The 20,381-nt window shown below is 56.4% G+C and overlaps 4 protein-coding genes across 9 annotated transcripts in view; 3 read left to right on the plus strand and 1 right to left on the minus strand.

Moving 5' to 3' along the window:
- SNX8 (sorting nexin 8) overlaps positions 1–2,624 on the plus strand; it is a 35,519-nt gene extending 32,895 nt beyond the window's left edge. Inside the window, exon 11 of the mRNA XM_033096000.1 lies at positions 1,715–2,624. Coding sequence (XP_032951891.1) covers positions 1,715–1,825 — 111 coding nt within the window. The 3' untranslated portion in view covers positions 1,826–2,624. The remainder of the gene's footprint in view (positions 1–1,714) is intronic.
- A 502-nt stretch (positions 2,625–3,126) lies between these two features.
- NUDT1 (nudix hydrolase 1) lies at positions 3,127–9,443 on the minus strand. Of its 2 annotated transcripts, none has more exons than XM_033096002.1 (4): positions 9,349–9,443; positions 7,894–8,059; positions 5,308–5,453; positions 3,127–5,069 (listed from the first exon to the last, which is right to left on the minus strand). In XM_033096002.1, the coding sequence occupies exons 2-4, from the start codon at positions 8,043–8,045 to the stop codon at positions 4,897–4,899; spliced, it is 471 nt and encodes a 156-aa protein (XP_032951893.1). In that variant the 5' UTR covers positions 8,046–8,059; positions 9,349–9,443; the 3' UTR covers positions 3,127–4,896. The 2 variants fall into 2 exon arrangements, with proteins under 2 accessions (XP_032951893.1, XP_032951894.1); XM_033096003.1 differs by lacking the exon at positions 9,349–9,443 and adding an exon at positions 9,155–9,321.
- Positions 9,438–14,965, plus strand: MRM2 (mitochondrial rRNA methyltransferase 2). The gene is made up of 3 exons (XM_033096001.1): positions 9,438–9,520; positions 11,056–11,348; positions 13,916–14,965. The coding sequence occupies exons 1-3, from the start codon at positions 9,513–9,515 to the stop codon at positions 14,356–14,358; spliced, it is 744 nt and encodes a 247-aa protein (XP_032951892.1). The 5' UTR covers positions 9,438–9,512; the 3' UTR covers positions 14,359–14,965.
- Positions 14,966–15,871: 906 nt separating this feature from the next.
- MAD1L1 (mitotic arrest deficient 1 like 1) overlaps positions 15,872–20,381 on the plus strand; it is a 284,873-nt gene continuing 280,363 nt past the window's right edge. Inside the window, exons 1-2 of one of the 5 annotated variants that reach the window (XM_033096269.1) lie at positions 15,872–16,023; positions 18,163–18,322. In XM_033096269.1, coding sequence (XP_032952160.1) covers positions 18,173–18,322 — 150 coding nt within the window. In that variant the 5' untranslated portion in view covers positions 15,872–16,023; positions 18,163–18,172. Of the gene's footprint in view, positions 16,039–17,506; positions 17,697–18,162; positions 18,323–20,381 lie in introns of those variants that run through there. The other 4 variants (XM_033096268.1, XM_033096270.1, XM_033096267.1 and 1 more) reach the window with 4 other exon arrangements.

Raw genomic sequence — 20,381 nt, forward strand, 5'->3', positions numbered from 1 at the left:
CTCAAACAGTGACATGTGTGTCCATTGCCAAACAGCCTGGGGTCCTGTGTCAGGCCAGGGCTGGAGAAACCCTCACGAGGAGATCCCTGTCCAGTCCTATGTTTGCTGGCTCGGTGCATTTCCGCACTCTCCTGCTTTCTGTTTTGGTCTATCCTGGTTCCTTTGTGGTAACCCTGGGGTCACAGTCACCTTTTGAGAGGGTGCATCTGCTGGTTGCCACCTTCAGCTCCCTGACACAGTGTGGGGAGCTTAGGCTCAGAATTTCTAAAACCCTGTCTCAAATCCCAGCTCTGCGACTCTTGTGAGCTCTTACGGCTTTGGTGGGGCATTTAACTTCCATGGCCCAGTTTCCCATTCTGAAAAATGGCATGAAATACGACCATCTCAGCCTCCCCGAGAGGCCTGGGGATTCAGTGGGAACTGGGCTGCACGTACCCACTCTGTGACAGGTCTGTGGCTGTGCTGGGCGCACAGCTGGACCAGGCCATCCCTGTCACCAGGCACTATGCAGGCTAATGGGAAACCCTGACTGGTCTGCAGGCTAGAGAGGAACAGGCTTCTCCTGTCCCGACGGAGGCCTGGGCAAGGCGGGGCAGAGCGGGGTGGGGGTCTTCCATGCTGCAGCTCTGCTTGGGGGCCAGAGAGCTTTTTGTGAGCAGTGCATGGAAGGAACTCAGATCTGTCGTTCAGAGAGGTCATTGGCACAGCTCGGAGAGCGTGTTACTGGCTAGGAGATGGAAGTTACCAATGTAGCCGAAGGCGGTTGTGACTGACGGGGTCAGTGGGTAGCCGAGACTCTGGTGCCACAACCACCTGGAGTGTTCATTCAACACTCAGATTGTGGGGTACAGATCTTGCCACAGCCCTGACTCAGACTCCCTGGGAGCCAGGATTCAGGAAGCTGTGCTTTTAGTGGGACACCTGGTGACTGGGATGGGAGCAGCCTAGGGGACACCAGGTGACTAGGATAGATGCCTAGGGGACAGCAGCTGAGTGTGTGTCCCACCAGGGTCATGTCGTCAGGACCCTGACCCTAAATTACCTGTTGTAGATGACTGACTAGTCCCGTCTCGTGACATGGACACGACTTTGCTTCATGTGCACGGTCACCGGGCCACACTCTGCTTTTCTGTTGTCACATGAGCCACTCTGCCACCAGTGCTGATCTCGGACAGGCTGCCCACTGCCAGAGCCTCCCTGCTTCTCGTGCCCACAGTCTCCCTTTGTCAACCTGGGTACTGAGTGCTCGGCAGGCGCTGGCGGCATGTCGTTTCTGCTGCATTTCGTTCGCTTGTGTGGTCACTTGGTGGAGGTTGTCTTGGTGTCTGTCCTACTGAGCCAGAAGGCCAGCGCTTGCAAAGGTGTTGGAGAGCGTGCTAGAAATGATGCAACAATGATTCTTAAGGTTCCCGTCTAACAGACTTGTGCCCCTTTGGTCTTGTGCGCAGGGGCCAGAGGGACCTCTGATGTTGGGCCCACCCTTTATTTGGGCTTTGCTGGAGGAGTGGGCTGCAGTGGGCTGCAGAGCAGGGAGTGGGAAGGGCGGCTCTGCGGGAGGCGACACACAGGTCTGTGGTGGCTTGTCCCCTCCCACCCAGCCACTAGACAGGCTGTCTCGAAGCGTGTGGTTGGTGTCGTGTGAAGAACTGGTGTGTTAGGGGTGGGCCTAACGCCTGCCCCACCTGGCTCACCTGCTCTCCTCTGTCTCCTCCAGATGAGCAAGGTCTGGGACGACCTGAAGCCCAAGCTCCACTGCCTCTTCGCTGGACCCAACAGCACCCTGACTCCGCCAAGGTCCCCAAGGGATGGCCTGTCTCCTCACTAGTGCCGAGAGGACCCCGGGGCGAGAGCTCCCGGTGCCCTCACTAAAACTTATTTCCAAATGGTGTGTCCCTGTTTAATTCCCTTTGGGTGGCGGCTGTCCCCCCACACCCCTTGGGCTGCCGCCCCTCAAGCACAAGAGCTGATGTCAGGCCCTGGGGCCAGGTGCCATGGCTCCCCTCCCCGTGTGGGGTGCAGGGCCGAGGGCATGACCCCAGGCCTCTGAGTGTCCCTGCAGGGTCTGCTGTGGTTGTCCCCGACCCTGGACCTTTTTAGTCTGCTGGTGAGAAGTGTTAAGGTGCCCTGGTTTTCTCCCCATACCCAGAGGGCAGGGTGGCAAGGATGATTTTCCCAGCAGATGGTGTTGGGGGCATGTGCTGGGATGGCGGGAGGGGTCTGGATTAGCTGAGCCGGGAGAGGGCTGCTGAAACCCTATGGACACCATAGGCAAGACAGGTAACTGGTCAGTGAGGCCAGCAGATGGCCCTGGGTGGAGGTGCGTGGGTGGCAGCAGGAGCCAGAAAGAAGGTGGGACCTGGGGCTCTCTGGGTGCACAAATCGTGAATTTCCAGGGGATGAGCTCCACTGAGTGCCCTGGGACTGGCTTCTAGGGCACTGTCCCATGACCCTCCCTGCACGTGCGCACACAGGCACAGGCACACTGTGCCCCTGAGGTGTGGGAGACAAGGTGACCTGGTGCTTCTGCCGCCGGTCCAAGTGCCAGGAGCTGCTCTGTCCTTGTTGGGTAGCTGCCCTTCCTTGACGTTGGACAGTTAGAGCAGGGGAGGGAGCGCGCCTCCCACATCTGTTCCCACATCTGTTGCTGTGGGAACATTTTAACGCGACCCCACTTCTGGGTGAAGAGAACCCTCCTCCCAGCCTCTCTTCTGAACTTGCAGGCCCAGCTACCTGCTTCAAGGGGCTGAGGGGACCCGCGTTGCGGCAGCTCTGGGGGGTTTGAGTCCCATCTGTGTGAACGTGGAGCACACTGGCCCCTCGGGTACCCTGGAGGGCTGTCCTGGGAGCCAGGAGAGGACAGGGTTGAGTCAGGGTTTTCTGTCGGCTATGGGTCTGACTTCCGCATGTGTCATCTGGGGGCATGTAGGACCCCGAGATGCAGGCGGGGGCTCTGGGGTGACTGCACCATGGATAGGCTGACGCATCTGTGTCCAGCGCAGTTCTGGCTGTGGGGTGAGGCCAGCTGTGCTGCCCAGCCTGAGGCCCTGCTGTGGCCATGTGCCTTCCTGGGCAGGGGGGCCGGGCAGCATGCCCCCTAGAGCCTGACAGGCGGGGGCTGTTCGGGGGCTGTGTTTGCCTTTTGATCCTTCTGTGGAAACAGGTTCTCAGCTGCGTTGAGCAGATCTGAACGGCCCCGCAGGGCTGGCCCCTCCCAGCACTGTGTACACTTGAGCCATAAAGCGTGACCTACAGGCTTCTTCTGTCGTTTCAGTGGCTGTGGCTCACCTGCCTGGGGCCAGTTGTGGGTGGCAAGGGACAGGCCACCACTGGATAGTGGAGAACTACAGACACCCCAAGCAGGCCATACTGTGGGGGGCAGGGAGGACAGGCACAGCTCTCGCTCTGGGGACAGCAGCTTGGAGGGGGTGTTAGGCAGTGTGTCCCATGCAGGCTAAGGTACTACTTACAGGTCACTGGAGAATTCAAGCACCAAGGGCTTGTTTTTATAAAGGGAACTTCCCGCCAGCCTCTGCTCCTGGTGGTGTCTCCCTGCGGTGAGCCGAGGTGCAGGTTTTTGGGTGGCCCTGACCACATTTTCAGAGGCTCATCTGGGGGGTTGCTATCTAGTCTAACCCCTCCCACCCTGGGCACTGTACATGTCAACAGGAAGATGCTGGGGAGTGACGTAGGGAAGGTCGCGTCAGCTGGGCATGGCAGAGCCCACCTTTTCCCACAAAGCTTTCCTTTGGGCCCCGAGCTGGGGCTGTTGGTGGATTCTCAGCTGGAGGGTGGAGTTTTCTGCTGTTTTGTCCTGGGGAGGGTGCAGAGAGCCACTTCCAGCCGCAAGGTGGAGGCTGGGAGGGCAGGTGGCACTGCACTCCGCCCTTCTGCCAGCACTGTCCCATGTGCCACCACAGCCTTGCCTCGCTTGGTGGAAAGGACACCGATTGCATCATCCCAATGGGAGCCTTCCTGCCACTCTGGGGAGGCTGGAGTGAAACTCAGCACTGCCTCTGCCAGGCCTGCGGTGGGAGCAGCCTGCCCCCAGCTCCCTCAGTGGTGACCAAGGACACACACTTGTCATTGGTCGAAGATGCAGAGCTGGAAGGGAAGACGAGATCTGAGCCCTGAGCCGCTGGGTGTCAGAGGCCTTTCCCCCTGCTTTGCTGTGCTAGTTTTATGTGTGAAGCACTTTATCAGGCTGCAGGAACCAATTACGATTACTACCACACCCAAGAAACTGGAATTGTTTACAGACGGTCTGCATTCCCAGATTTTTCATCAATAAACTAACATGGACTATTAAACATTTATAAAAGTTGGGTAAAGTTCTTAGTTCTTTGTGTCAATGGGTGGTGCCCTTACGCCCCCAAACCCCCACTGTGGTCAGAAATCGGGACCAAAACGGCCCTGTCCTCTTGGGCTGAGGGTGGCTAGGTTATGATGCGTTAGCCTGGGCCCTGTGCCTCAGTTTCCCCTACTCTAATCACAAAGGGGGTCATGAGAGGACACGCCCACTAGCCCAGCTCCGTGATCCCAACAAGAGTCCATGGCAGTGAGCAAATCAATGCTGGCCACCCCTCTACCAGCAGTCCACAGAGGGGACAGTCAGAAGACCTGTCCCCTTTATCTGTGGGCCTGTATCTCCTCCCCTCCTGTTTCCAGTGGCGTGGGTCACCCCAGCCTAACTAGTGGCTTCCTGAGGACGGGCCAGGCTGGCTGTGGTGGGGCTAGGTGAGGAATGTTGAGAAGGTAAAAATGGTATTTATTTTCTTTCCCATCTGATCATGTTCCTAGGACTGAAAGTCCTAGGCTGTGTTTTGGTGCTTGGGAGTTAACAGGGTGCCTGTTCGGCAGCTGGTTCTCTCCGGGGTGGGGGTGGGGTTGGTTCTGCCTCTACACGTGGTCTGCCTCGCGCAGCGTATAGTGCACGATGGTGTCCTGACCCTGGAACAGGAAGTACCCGTGGAACCTCTTCTTCTGAAGCAGGAGGGGAAACCAGTAGCAGTCATCCGGCCACATGTCAGCGAAGGGGATTTGGTCCAGTGGGAACCATTGAGGCCGCATTTCTGTAGCGGGTGGCAAGGAATAGCAGGTTTAAAATTACTTTATGAGGAATGCACGGGGCAGTTCTGCGTGAGGAGCGTGACAAACTTTTACACCTGATTGTCGTGACATTGCACAGACTAGAAGGGCTCAGGGCTGGGTGCTGGCGCGAGCCGAGCCGGCCTCTCAGGGATGGAGAGGAGGCGGAGCTGCCGGGGACCGGCTCCTCACCGCGGAGAAGGGACAGGCCTTGGGACTCACCCTCGCTCTCTGTGGGTGTCCCCTGGACGCTGTCTGTGCAGAAGATATGCACGTCCATCAGCTCCGGCTCACCCACGAACTCAAACACAATGTGGCCCATCTTGGTCAGTGTATCCGCGGTCAGACCACTCTCTTCCTGCAGCTCCCTGCGACGAGCCGGTCGGAAAGGTGACAGCTAGAGAGGTGACAGCTAAAGCAGAACCCCAAGAATGGCGCTGGGAGAATGGGGGAGTTGTATCCGTGTGGGGCCAGGGAGCCGCAGAGCGAGCAGCCTGTGCTGGAAACCCGTAGGGGCTGTCATTGGGACCACAAGAGGGGCTCCCCACGCGGCAGAGCTTCGTGTTATCTGGGACCTTTTTAGAAACTGATTTGTTCAGAGGTTCTGTGAAGGAGTCAGGGTTGTGACAACTGCTGCTTTGGGGTTCACAGGCCTTACCGGTGAGCACAGCTCTGGCCCACACAGCAGGCCAGGCCTGGCTGAGCTCAGCTGCTTGGCGGTCTTGCAGGAGGTGCTGCTGGGAGAGCTGGGAACCCCACAGCCCGTCCATTGGCTCCTGCTCTCCCATGGGGGCCCTGAAGGGAAGCCTTTCTGCCCAAAGAATCGTCCTTGCTCATCCCTGCTCTCAGCACAAGATCAAACTGCAGGTTCCTATTGTCTCTTTCCGAAGGCGGAGCTGCTGTTTTAACTTCTGTTCCACCAACGAGACCCCTCACCCCTCCAGCCAACTCTTCTGCGGTTGGTCCCAGGGCACGGCGCTTTGCCTTTCTCCCTGCATCCCCCATTCCCAGGATGGCTGTGCGTGCGGGAGGGGGAGGGTCCATCTCACCACCAGCACAGCCAGGATACCCCCTAAACACGCCGGTGCCATCACCTATTTAAAAACATTTCCAATTAGATGTTCATTGCATACAGTCTTGCGAGCACTTCTGGATTCATCACTCAGAAGGAACCTTGTTACCATTTCAACGTTTCTCCTTTGTACACCTCTGTAAAAACTGCAGACACATCATACACACTTTGGACCTGTGCCTTTCACACACAGCTGAGCAATACTCTGCACCTCAAGGAATTTAGCCAGTTTCTCAATGGTTGGTTGTTGCACAATCAAGTTTCAGCTCATCAGGAAACCCCTGCCATGAGCTTTGGCAACACATCAGGTATCACCACATCCTCACCGTGACAAGCTCCTGGGCATGCGCCCCCCCCTAGGGCTGCTTGTGGGTCACTCGGCAAGAGCTTTCTGGAAGACCTGTGCTTGGGACTCTGGGGACCCCCAAAACCGCTGCAACCGTGAAACTCAGAGTCTGTGCCTCCGTTTAGAGACTCTCACTTCCCCACTGCCCTATATTTATTTTTGTTTCTGTAAGTGTTCTAATTATGTCTGACCATTTATAGTTGGATGTAAAAGTATTTTTAGCTTTGATCTCCACGTGAGGGTAGGAGCACGATGCAGTGACTTTTGGGGCCTGCAGTGAGCAGTCAGGGAACCAGTCTGTGCATTAAACACACACTCTTGGATTAAACAGCCAATTTAAGCAGATGCCCTCAGCTTGGAGTCCACCTTGACCTTCCTGTGAGACCTGGAACCAATTCCGCCTGCTGCCATTTCAGCTGGAATTTATTCACTGAGATGGTTAATGAAAATTAGACTTGACCTAAAAGAAACTGAATGTGTTATCTTCACTTGGGGGCGGGGGGAGCAAATGGCTCCCCAATTAAAGTAGCAGAAGTGCTTAGTGGGGCCTCGCCCACCTCTGGCAGCAGGCTGCTGGATCTTGTTTTTAAAAATGTCATCTCCTGATTCAATGTTTGACTAACTTTGGTGACTCCGCCGAGCACAAGGTAGTGTGTGAAATGACAATCTCCTCGGTGGCAGCTGAAGCTCCATTTCACAGGCTGGATGACTCGACAGCCGGAGGTGACACTGCCGCCGTTTTGGTCATGTGTCTGAGTGCCGTCCCCCGGACGGCAGCTGCAGAACAGGGTGAGTAACACAGTAAACTGAGCAGCACCCCAGTGCTGGTGGGCGTGGGGCGTGGTGGCCTCCTCTGGGGACGCTGGGCACATTCTGGAAGGGATGACCACTAGCACACGCCACCCTGAGCCCACAGTTGAGTGAGGCCCTTGAACCGGGGCCACTTTGGGTCCGAAAAGGGCAGAAGGGCAGTGCAGTGGATAAAGCAGGGCCTGGGGCTGATGAAGCCCGTCTGCTGCTGGAGGCCCTGGGCCCTGGGCCCTGTCTCAGCCTGCCCCTTACATTAGAATGCACCATCCGGCCTGCCCCTCTCACCCGCAGGGAAGGGGCACAATGTCCGTTGTCTGAGGGTGTCCTAACCCTTAGCTCCATCCTACCCATCCTACCCTCCGGGCTGGTTCCCCAGTGCCCCTTGGGAGAGGAGACAGGGGTCCTGGAGAGAGCTCCTGGAGCTGACTAGAAGGCCCTGGGGTCAGCGTGGTGCCATGCGGTCCTCGGAGCGGACTGGTCTCAATCAGGAGGGCAGTGTGAGGCCCTGGATGCTGGAACCGGGGGGTCTGGCTCTCCAGCTGGAATCCTTACCCCCTGCAGAAGCTGGTCCCTCCCTCACCTCTTGGCCCCGTCCTCAATGGTCTCTCCTTCTTCAACTTTGCCCCCAAAGCCATTCCACCGGCCGGCCCCGAAGCCTCGTTTCTTCATGCCCAGGAGAACTTGCTGAGGCTGCAGCACCAGGACCAAGGTGTAGAGCCTGGATGCGCCCATAGTCACCTTGAGTTCTAGGAGGAAGGCAAGAGGGCCGGGTCAGCCTGACTTAGTGCGACAGGGTGTGGATGGAAGCATGTGTCTTGTGGTTGCCAGGGGCCAGGTAGAACAGAAGTGTGCTGTAGAAGGCGGGCAGGGGAAGCCGGCCAATGAACAAATGACCTGGGGTAGAAAGAAGCCTGGCCCTCAGATTGTGAGGCAGCAGGTCAGGCGATGGCTACACCTTCCCTTCCCCACTCCTTGGCACAGGGCGGGTCTAGCTCTGTGTGCAGCCTGTCTGCACAAGCCAGAGGGCAGACCAGCCCCCGTGCCCAACGGGAACCAAGATACCCATCAGTTTATCCAATGGTTCTGGGGCAGGCTTTTGGCTTTGGCTTTTTCCTTTCTGGGACTTGGCTTCCGCCTCTGTGGTGACATGCTTCCTTATCCCCAGGAAATGCAGAGTCCACCAGGCGAGGCCCACAGCAATTCACGTGCTCACAACCGTTGCTGCTGTGGGACCACAGGGCCCTCCCGCTTGAAGAATGTGCATGGTCCAGAGAAATACTCAGGGGAGGCCTGCGTCACTGCTGCAGGACAAGGGCCAAGTTCCTGTCGGTCCCTTCCTGTCCCAGCCTGGGCCCACTGAACATATCTCGTGCTCTGAGGGCCACAGGGGGTGAGAGGCAGGATTCAGGATCAGGATCAGATCCTACGGGGTCTGAGAAAAGGGACCTTCGGCTGGGTCCTGGGGGTGGGGTAGGTCACGCAGGAGAAGTGGGTGTCTGATTGAGCCTCCCTTCAGGACTGCATTGTTTGTCTGCACACTGACCTGTGCCCTCCCAAAGTGCTGGCTTCCTCAGTAAACTGGGATGGTGAGGAGGAAGAGGATACGAGGAACCTCAGCTCTCAAATATTAAGAATTGACCATATACTTCTTTCCAAACCTGATCCCATGTAATAGACCCAACAACTCCATGAACTAAGACTTGCTAGCTCCACTTTCAGACGAAGAAACTGAAGCTCAGAGAGTCTAAGTTTGACCCTGGATCACACAGCGGAGACAGGACCCACACGTGGCTCTACTGGATGTCCAGTCTGGTTGGCCCACAGCTCCTCGGAAAGCCTACCTGCAGCCGGGCCGGGCAGGCCCACTTGTTAGCCTCGCGACCTCTGAGTCGGTCATCTGGAAACTGAAGCCCCTTTCCACGGGTGACAGAGACCATATCCGTAGAGCACCAGGCTCGTCACGCACACCGCGGGCTTGGCAGATGCAGGTTCCCTGGCCACCCGGGCCCCAGCGCCCCCAGCGCCCACCCCTAACCTGGCTCGTTCCCGCGCTCTCCGCTCCTCTCCCCAGCTCCCGGGTTTCTCGGTTCAGCTGGTCCGCGTTCCGCGCGCCTTCTGAACCCGCGCGCCGCTTCCGGGGGCGTGTCCTCGGGCCCAAAGCGAAGCCGGCACTTCCGGCGGCGCGAGCGGGTGGCGCCCATGGCGGGGTGAGCTTGGGCGGGCGAGCGCGGCGGTGGTGCGCGCGCGGTCGGGAGCTCGGCTGCTGGCGTGCGGGAGGCGGGAGGGGCCGGGCCCGCCCAGGTTTCCTCGTCCGCAGGGGCGCAGATCCCCCCTCCGTCCTGGCTCGGACTCGGTGGGCCCGAGAGGTGGCCGGAGGCGGACTGCGAACACGAAGCACACAGCCGGCGAGGGTCCGAGGGGCGACGAGAGGGCCGAGCTGTAGAGGGTTTTAGGAAGAGGGGGCAGGGGAGGGGCGGCTGCAGGTAGAGTGAAGCTTGTGAAGAGCACCACAGGCCCGGATGCAGGGTTTCAGGCCGCTGGCGGAAGGAGAAGCCGATGAGGCTGAGGGTGTGGGATGGGCCTGGAAGGCAGCTGCCCAGTCAGCCTGTGTAACATGCCTCCGTCCTCCCCAACCTGGGATTAGTCCTGGTGCCCACGACCACTCTGTGTCCCCTCTTCCATGAGACCCTCTATGCCCTTTGAAGGCAGAAATTCCTGAGTTATTGTCTCCAAATCCTGTCAACATGCTTTGGTGTTGAAAGGGCTTCAGCCTGGAGCCGAGGGGATAACGGTGGCTTTTTTCCATCGGAAAAATAGATCTAGAACTTATTTTGCAGGTCTGAGAGTTCAAGAAAGGGAGGTATGGATAGCTCCTGGCAGTTGATAAACTGTTAAAAGCCTAACTTCCAAAGAGACTTGGATGTTGCCCTTCAGCTGTCCACACCGGTTGAGTTCCATTTTGTTGAGAAATGTGACAGGTCCGGCTCTGCTAGCCCCCCACCTTGCTTACTAGGGAAGGGCCCATCTCCCTGGGTTTTCTCAGTCTCTCAGAGCCCAGTGAGAATTTGTACGAGGTGAGAGAGTTACTTTCTTCACTTTATCAGTAGTACTGTGAAGCAGTGCCAGGAAAATCGTGGTTGATACAAAGAATGACTGTCACTGATATCAGAGTTTTCCTTCAGGAGAGAAAAACACTTGGTGACTGAAGGGCGGCTGCCTGCTGCGTTAGCTCAGTGGTCATGACAAGGCGCCAGACTGAGTGGCTTAAACAATAGGAATTTATTGTGTTGCTGAGCTGGCGGGTTAGCTGTCGGCATCAAGGGCTGGCAGGGCTGGTTCCTCTTGCGGCCGGTCCCTGACTTGTAGGTGGCTCTCCTTCCTTCCTGTGTCCTCACGTGGTTGTGCCTCTGCTCATGTGTGTCCTAATCTCTTGTAAGGACACCAGTGCTACTGGATGAGGGCCTACCGTAATGGCTTCGTTTTACTTTAATTACCTCTTTAAACACCAGTCACATTTTGAGGTCCTGGGGGGTTAGGACTCCAACATGAGTTTTGGGGGGGTTACAGTCCAGCCCATAACACCTGCTTTCTGGCTGTGGCCTTGTCAACGTGCCTCCGTCTTGGGCTTCTGCGCCCACCTCCAGGAATGTCCGGGCTGTACCACGGCCCCCACTCAGCTTGTGACCTGTGGGTGTGCGCGATGCCAAGCTGCTACCTGCCTGTTCCCTTGCTCTCTCATCAGCTCCTGGAAGCTGCTGGCGTGGGCTTCCCTTCAGCGTCAGAGCCTCCACACTGCTGGGCGTCACTGCAAGGCTAGGAGCGGCGCCGAGCACCTGTGGCTGGCGCGGCACTTGAGGGACCCGTTTGTGAAGGCTGCCAAGGTGGAGAGTTACCGGTGTCGAAGCGCCTTCAAGCTTTTGGAGGTGGATGAGCGGCACCAGATCCTGCGGCCTGGCCTCCGGGTGTTGGACTGTGGAGCGGCTCCCGGTGCGTGGAGCCAGGTAGCGGTGCAGAAAGTCAACGCCGCAGGCACAGGTGGGCCTCCTGCTGCTCTTGGGGCCACCACGAGTCTGGAGTCTGCAGAGGGCAGCCAGCAGACAGAGGGCAGAGGGCACGGAGGGGTTGGTTGTTTAGTGGTAACGATAAAAATAGGACACTGGCATTTTAAATGTGAAAGACAAGGTAGAAAGGCATCATGAGAATTAAAACCACCCGAAATCACACCACCTTGATAGGTACGTGAAGGTGCTGGGGTGCGTCCTTCCAGAATAGGCTTTTGCACACGTAATGTCATCCATACCTCCTTTCAGAATGCTCTTCTCCCACAGTCTTGCTGCCGGGAGCCGTAATGAGCTGTTTTTTTTACTTAATGGCATACAGACAGCTTTTCACGACAGTACCCCTGATGCACCCCTCAGGTCTCCAGGCCCGGGTCCTGCTAGGGCCTCTTAGCCCTGTGGTTGTGGCTCCGGATTTCCACTCTGGCTCAACTTGAGGGACTCAGCGGTTATCTGTCTTATATTTTAGGGTTTTGTTTATAAAAACAGCCCCCCTGGTTAATAACAAACCAGCCTCCCATGCAACCGGAAAGCGCTTTCCTTTTGAACAGTTGTGTGGGGCTGCAGATGATGGCTACTGTGTTCCCGGGGAGCTTTCCAGGCTCTTGCCAGCATGCCAGTGCTGCAGGGGGTGCCCTCGTCACCTGGTACCTTCTGTAAAGTCTGAGGCTGCTGCATGACCTGGTGTTCTGCGACATGTGACAGTTCACAAAGACCTCTCCCAAACACCTTAGGGTGGGGACATTTATGCCCATTTTCCTAATGAGAAAATCGAGGCTCAGAGGTTGGTGACCTGCTAAAAGTGCTGGCCTGGGACCTCCGCTCCGTTGGTTCATGCCTTGGCCCCACCACATGGCTGGGGGGCTCGAGAACAGCTTCGAAAGCTTTTAGCTCGAATATCCTTGACTAAGTGAATGACTGTCAGAAACTTCAGTTCTGTTTGCCACCGTAGCCTGTCCCTAGACCTGCTAACAGCTGTTTTCAGTGGTTCCTGTTCCTCAATTGCCCTTCAGGAAAAGCAGGAATGGGCCAAGTTTAACTTGTAGGGAGAAATGGCAGAAACAAAGTGTGCATAAAGTGACTCGGTTTCTTTCTCTCCCAGAAGTTGCAAAACTGCACCCCATTTGCCTTTCGTGGACACCTGAGGTTGTAAAATTGGGTGTTGAAGGAGAGGGTATAAGTACCTGAGTGAGATGTCAGATGTCCCACTGAACAGGGCTGAGAATGGAGGGTTTGCACCTTTGGAAAATGTGCTCTGCAAAATACCTAGACTTCTAATCTTTAGATAGAAATAAAACACACATTTCCCTCCTCCCCCAGTGGAGCAGCCTTTTTACTAAACAGACTGAACTAGCAAATCTATGACTGTACCCTTATCAACCCTGAGGGGTATCAGCAGAGCAAAGCCCTCAGTGCAGGGAAGCGACGCAGAGAGTGGGTGCCAGGGCCTGTGAAGACTGAGGTCTTGAATATGGGTGCCGCCTGAGAGGAGGGGAGGTGGAGTCTGGGGACAGCAGTCGTGCAGGCAGCAAGTTGCTTTAGGTGCAACGGTGACCTTGAATCTCACAACTGTTGTTACTCAAATACGGGCAAGGTAGCAATGTTTGGACCTTATGTTGCATCTCCCCTCCCCCCCCCCCCCCCGGCTTGTTTCTAGCAGTTTCTACATGTAAAGAAATTGGATTAAGCTGCAGAATGGATTTGTTGATTTAGTCCAGAGGCACTTGATATACTAGTGTGTCATTTTCTGTTTTAGTTTATCAAGAAATGCACTCAGAGATAAGAACCCTTAGGGAGAGCAGCCTCGGGGAGTGAAATGAAATCAGAGTTGGAGTGGAGTCCTGTGGTGTGGCCCCAGGTCTGCCTTCCGCTCTGGGGCAGTCACTTTGCCTCTCTGGCCCTGGGGAGTGAAGGACCATCATTCCTCCACCATGCGTTTTTTTTTTTTTAAAGATTTTATTGGGGAAGGGGAACAGGACTTTATTGAGGGAACAGTGTGTACTCCAGGACTTTTTTTCCAAGTCGAGTTGTTGTCCTTTCAATCTTAGTTGTGGAGGGCGCAGCTCAGCTCCAGTTACTGTTGTTAGTTGCAGGGGGCGCAGCCCACCATCCCTTGTGGGAGTCGAACCGGCAACCTTGTGGTTGAGAGGACGCGCTCCAACCAACTGAGCCATCTGGGAGCTTAGTGGCAGCTCAGCTCAAGGGGCCGTGTTCAATCTTAGTTGCAGGGGGGCAGGGCCCACCATCCCTTGTGGGACTCCAGGAATTGAACTGGCAACCTTGTGGTTGAGAGCCCACTGGCCCATGTGGGAATCGAACCAGCAGCCTTCGGAGTTAGGAGCATGGAACTCTAACCGCCTGAGCCACCAGGCCGGCTCCCACCATGTATTTTTGTAGGATGTATAGAAAGTGGGAAAAGATCCGTGTCCACATATTTGCACATTAGCTCTTTTCCTTGGTCCTGACTTTATTACTTTGTTCCATGTATTTTTGTGGGAAGATTCAGGGTGTAAATAAATAATGCACTCACCATTCCTTCCTTAGAGGCCAGCGCTCCTGTTGGCTTTGTGCTTGGGGTAGATCTTCTTCACATATCACCCCTGGAAGGAGCAACGTTTTTGTGCCCTGCTAATGTGACTGACCCGGGAACCTTCCAGAGAATCCAAGAACTGCTTCCTGGTGGGAGAGCAGATGTGATTCTGAGTGACATGGCACCCAATGCCACAGGGATCCGGGGCCTTGATCACGACAGGATCATTGGCCTGTGCTTGTCCCTCCTGGACATGGTCCCAGACATCCTGCTCCCTGGGGGAACACTCCTTTGTAAAACCTGGGCTGGAAGTCAGAGCCATCGCTTACAGAGGAGACTGACAGAGGAATTCCAGAACACGAGGACTGTGAAACCAGAGGCCAGCAGGAAAGAATCATCAGAGGTATACCTCTTGGCCACACAATACCGGAGAGCAAAGGGGTCTGTGAAGAACTGAGGTTTCTTCTGCCATTTCTGGTCCTTTTCGCTGCATATGTAGGCTGTGCGCTTTCCTGAAATGTGGCAAATGTGGGGTGGGGCGAGGTCCGAGCTAGATCTGGGATGCAGCAGGCAGGATAAGTGGGGGACCTTTTGGAAAACAAAAACATAGGACAGACTATATTCAGTGGCCATGACAGACGATAAAAAACAGACTGAGGGAAGGATAAAAATGATTGTGCTGAGGCAGAGCTGAAGATAGACATGAACACCTTCACGTTACTTGCTCATCTTACAGACTTAGCTAATTACAGAGAAGCAGGTTTCCACCATTGCTCTGAGAGCACAACACAGGTTTCCAGTTGTTGTTTGGCTATACAGTATTATGCGGAAAAACCTGAAATTTCAATCTGGGGATTAATTTCCATCTCTCTAGTGAATGATCTGGAAACACATCAGTTTGTTAAGCAGCAAGAATTCCCAGAGCAATTAGGGCAGACATTCGGTATGAATTTATGCGTGGGGCGGGTGCGCTTTCATTTTTGCTGGAAATACACGTTGCTGTACTACTCCAGGCTCCCTAGACAGTAAAAGTAATTGCCAAAGCAAGCAGCGATGTGGTGTTGATTTATTTTCTTTTACTCTTCCAGGAACTCTGTACAGCTTCATAAAAGAATATAGATTGTATTATCTTAAGGGATTTCCATGCTTTTAGTTTTTTTTTTTTAATTTCTGGTTTCTTCATAGCCGTTTCCTGGAGGTGTGCTCATCCCTCTAGTAGAGTTTATCAACTATGATGCTGATTGAATCCCAAGGAGCAGTGGGGGAAAGGATGCCCAGGAGTTTCCATCAGGGTCCCAGCTTGGTCCAGCTGCCTGGCTGCAGGCAGCAGTTTTTTTGTTTTTCATTTTCGATTGCAGCCAGCTACTTAAGTCCAGGGAACACTGTTCTACCAGCACCACAAGCTCTCCCCATCCCATTGATTCCGGCCACACAAATTTGTTTTGTCTTCTGGAAGAAGGGAATTCAGTGAAGACGCTGGGCACGTAGTCCGTAGCCCGGGATGGGCAGGAGGAGGGGATGGAATTCAAAAACCGGGCGGGATACGTGCTCCCGGACAGACCGAGGTTGCAGTCATTCCAGGAGGGGCCACTGGCCGTCGGCTGCCTGTGCCCCGGACAAAGGGGACCTAGACGGGAGCCCGCGCCTCGACGTGGGAGGGCAGTCTAGGAGCATAGCAGTTTGCTTTTCCCAGTGGTTCCAGATACAAGTGAAAGAACGCATTCATTCAAGTAAATACTGTGCTAGCAAGATTTTGGGACTAGCCAAGCCTGGACAAAAGTTTGGCCCTACGAGGACCCTGGGCGGTGCTATTCTACAGAATACGGCGCGAGGCAGCCGCCCTACTGGAAGCCTGTCCTGCGTGGAGCTGGGGCAGCCCGCTGGCCCCGTGGGCCGGCCCTGGGTTCCGAGCCCTCTCGGACCCGGGTTCCCCGGCGGCGCGCGGATCTGGGAGCCTCCGCGGAGCCTGCAGGACCGGCCGGTGCGCAGCCCCGGAGCATTACGGCCAGCCGCGCCCAGGTCTCGCGAGAGCTCAGCCTCACGTCTCGCGGTGCGCGGGAACGCGAGGAGAGGAGGGAGATCCGAGCGGCGACGGCGGCCGCGCGCTGACGGGGCCGGTGAGGTGAGGCGAGGCGAGGCGAGGCGAGGTGAGGGGCCGGGCCCGGGTGGGCGCCCGGGAGCCGGGCGGGGCCGCGCCGGGGGTGGGCGTTGTGGTGCGGGGCGGCCCCGAGCGCCGGGACCGGCGCTGGGCTGCGGGCCGAGGTCAGGCTGGGCGCCGCCCCCTGCGCCCTCGCCCCGGCCGGGTCCGGAGCCGGCGCCCCGTCGGCGTCCCCGCCGCCCCGCGTCTGCCGTCCGCGCCCTCGGCCTGTGCCCGTGCGGCCTTCCCGCTCCGTCGTCCCGAGCCCCGCTTCTCTCGGCGTCCCTGCGGCCCCCGGGCTTCCTCTGCGGGAAGGAGCAGCCGGCGTGGCCGGTGTCGGCGGGGCCGGAGAGGGCGCGGGGCAGGCAGCCACGGTCGGGGGCTCAGCTGCCGGGGCCGAGGCGGCCGGCGGCCTCCCGGAGCCGCGCTTCCCGGGAGAGCCGCGCCGCAGCCTCCCCTGCGCGTCCTCCGGGCCGGGCGGCCTCCTGCCCGTGCCCGTGGAGGGCGGGGAGTCACCCGCCCCGCGCCCGCGCCCCGGCGGAGCGGCAGCTTGCGCGTCGTCCGAGGCAGAGGCCGCTGGCGCGAGCGGGGGACGTGTCGGGCGGCGCAGGGCCCGGCCGTGGGGTGGCGGGGCCTGCGGGGAGCAGGTGAGATGCAGTGGTGGGGGGGCCGGAAGGTCGGAGGCTCGGGGTCCCGAGGACCGAGTGGGAGCTGCCGCCTTAGCCCGAGCCGCGGCGGTTGACAGCGTGCGCGGTTCACCCCAGTGCTGCCTGCGCGGCTCTCACGGGATGGCGCGTCGTGCGGAGAGGACAGACTGGCCGCATTTCGTCCCCTCTGCGCGGGAAGCGTGGCCCTGGCCTAATGGGGCTCCCGGCCGGCCGGAGTGTGGGCTCCGCGGGGCACGGCTCTGCCGCCCGCCCGCGCCGGGCAGGCCTGCCCCTGCGGGCGCCCGCACTCGGACGGCCCCCGTGCCCCCTGTTGCGGTCGTTCTCCGCTGTGGTAGGAAGAGCGGTGGAGAGAACAGGTGCGATGTGCAGGGAGGAGGCGCGGGCGCTGCGTGCCAGGCCAGGCGCTCGTGAAATGGGAAATTCAGAATCAAACTGACATGCCTCACCTGTCTTTTTTGGGAGGGAGGTGTTTTCCACGGAATACTCGGGGAATCAGAGCCAGCTTTTCCGGAGAGAAAAAAAGTCATCACCTGTAGGAATTCACACCTTTGGGCTGTGCCTGGGAGCCCCCCTCCTCCATCAGGCAGGGCTGTGGACAGGCTGGTGTGAGGCCATCATAAGCTCAGGTTTGGGGGTGCAGGTCGTTTGCTGGTGCTTGTCCTCAGCCCTCTACGCGTTGGCTGTGGAGCACACTCCACCTTTGGAGCCACAGACCCAGGTTCCAAACTCAGTTCTGGAACGTTTCGAAGCCTTGTGTTATATCATCTCTAAAATACGTGCAAAAAGACCTAATTCGTCCACCTGTGGTGAAGATTGAGCTGTCGTATGTCAGACTACAAGCAGAATGACAGTCAAACGGTGTCAATAGTTGCACCGTCTGCCACTTGAAGACTTCCTACAGACACTGTAATCTTCACAACTACTTGCAAACGTGGGTTTCATGACCTCAGTTACAGATGAGGAAACAGGCTTGAGGAGTCTTGCTGCCCTGTACGTGTCAGACACCTTTTTATTGGTAAACGGGTGAAAATAGCAGTAATTTATTAACGTCATTGTTAGCAGCTAGTTAGCATTGCTGTGCTCACCATCAGCCTTATTGCCAGTGTTGGGCGCGTTGTTTCCGAGTCCCAGAAGCTAGCTTTTTGTGAGTGCTTAGTGGGAGATGTACCGCCTGACTGCTGACCACCGTCTCCTGGGAGCTGTCTGTCTGTCCTGCTGGTGTGCAGGTCATCACTGACAGTCAGTGGCGTGGCGGGTTGCCTTTTTATGCCTCCATTTCCTCTGGCACATCAGCAGTGTGGGCTCCCAGATAACCCTGAAGAATGTGCTTACGGACACTGGACTGTTTTAAAGGCTCTGAGAGAGCGTTGGGGCGGGGGGTGTCTCTGGGCCGCTGGCAGAGCTGAAGTTGTACAGAAAGGCTTGCTGTGACCTCTCCCTTCTCTTCTTCCACAAGGGACGTGGCCATGGAAGACCTGGGGGAAAACACCACTGTCCTGTCCTCCCTGAGATCTTTGAACAACTTCATTTCCCAGCGAGTGGAAGGAGGAGTTGGACTGGATGTTTCCACCTCTGCCCAAGGTTCTCTGCAGATGCAGTACCAGCAGAGTATCCAGGTGAGTGCCGTGTGTCGGGGTGGGGGCTCTGGACGAAGATACCTGTCCTCAGGGGGGGGCCTGTTCAAGTTCTGTGTGGTGCAGGTGAGTGCCGTGTGTCGGTATAGGGTTCTCTAAATGTTGGCACTGGGGTCTCATAAGTAAAGATGCTTACCCTTAGGTAGGACCTGTTCAAGTTCCACATAGTTTAGGTGAGTGCCACGTGCTGTAATAGGGGCCTCTCGGTAAAGAGTCCTGACCTTAGATAGGCTGGTTCAAGTTCCATTCACGGCAGGTCCTCGAATAATGTCGTTTTGTGGTGACATTGATGAAATGTCGCAGGAACTTTTGTTTATATCAATTAGCTTGTGGTAAAGCTGGTTTCATTACATGTCATTTTGCTCAGTCTCAGAACCTGTGGATGACACGCAGTGAGGACTTCCTGTAGCTGAGGCGGGCCAGTGTTTCCTCAGCCTGGAGGCCAGCTGGCTGTTCCCCAGATCTCTAATGTGGGGATTCACAGTTTGGGAAGGTAGTTGGAAGCCGTTGTCTGGCCCTGAACTGTCCCACTTAAAAGTCTGGTGTATCAGCACCCAGAGTGGGTCTGGTGCTCGGTGTGGCAGTCACATTCATGAGCTCAGACGCTAACGATAGGATCGGAAGCCGCTTCATTCATTTAATTGGGGGAAACCCAGACTGCCTGAGAGCACGAGCACTGATTTTCCAGCCAGCTGCTGGTTCCCCTGAAGGGGTAACACATGGGAAGGCTGTGTTGTAAACACCGGTCCTTGGTCAGCCTGGCGGGAAAGCCATGGCCGTGAGCGAAGGACTGGGTATGTCATGGTCTCAGACTGTGGGGGCCATTTGCAGATCTTGGCTTCCATCTGCCATGGGGTGATTTTTACAGTTTTACTCTGCCATGATTTTTACAGTTTTACTCTGATTCTAGTTTTATTTCACTTTGTTCCAAGTTCTTGGCAGTGCTCAGTGTAGACACAGTTGTAAGGGGTCAGGTCTCCTGAACCACTTCCAGTTCTAGAGAGTTGTGGTCAGTTCCAGTGCGGCAAGGCTCACTGGGTCCGTGCAGGGCTGGGGTGGGGTCTGCAGCCTTGCCAAGGACCGCTGTGTAGGCGGCCCTGATGTCTCTGCTGTGGTCCTCCTTTTCTGTCCACGCCACGTGTGCTGCTGGAGCCTTTCTAGCTGGTGTCCTCTGTCGGACATGGCTTCCTGTTGCTCTGGGAGCCCCGACAAGGCCCAGGCAGAGTGAAAGCCGGTGTGTTTGTACGCATCTGTAGCATGGAATTACCGTATGTTTGTTAGTGAACTAAGTTGCTTACCGTCGTTTTTTGGCCAGGACTGGTCTTTATTCTGAAATTTGCTCTTTTACTTTTGCTTTTGGTGTTAAAAAGCTTTTCTGTGAAATGATAGTGGTAATAGATTGTAGTTTTCTTTGGATCCTTGCTCACTGGTCCAAAAAAGTTATAATTTTATTGATGCAAATGCCTGGGAACGTTTGGCCTGTCTGTTAGCACTACAGAATCTAGAATTTTGGAGGTCCCAGTTCTCACTCAGCTAGTAGTGCTCTAAGGCTCCCCCAGGGAGGGGGTCAGTGAATGAGTGGCAGAGCCAGAGTGAACTGGTCAGTCAGGCTGCCCAAGTATGTGCCCCAGGACCCTGACCTGTCCCAGGACCTTGGTCAGTGGCTCTGGCCTTCTTCTTGTGCCTTCCCCAACTGGCAGGTGAGGGAACTGAGAAGCTGCAGGTCTGCGGAGCCTGGAGGCAGAGGTCAGTATTTCTTGCCCACCAGGCCTCTCCCCTTCCCATTTTTTAAGGTTCCTCTTTCCGTTTGATGGTGTTTATGGTCTGCTCTGCTACACATCAGTGTTTGTGCAAATACACAAATAATGTTTCAGTTATTTTCCTTCAAATACAGTCAGAACATGGCCCATGAATCACCGGCTGTGTGTGTGGGACTCCTGGTCCCTTTGCAGCGGTGCCCCCTAGAGCTGAAGTCCTAGCTGCAGACATAGTGAGACGAGGAAGGCCGTTGAGTTTGATGGAGTGTAGAGCTAGGAACCTC

The sequence above is a fragment of the Rhinolophus ferrumequinum genome, chromosome 24 (assembly GCF_004115265.2).
Source record: "Rhinolophus ferrumequinum isolate MPI-CBG mRhiFer1 chromosome 24, mRhiFer1_v1.p, whole genome shotgun sequence".
Classification (NCBI taxonomy): Eukaryota; Metazoa; Chordata; class Mammalia; order Chiroptera; family Rhinolophidae; genus Rhinolophus; species Rhinolophus ferrumequinum.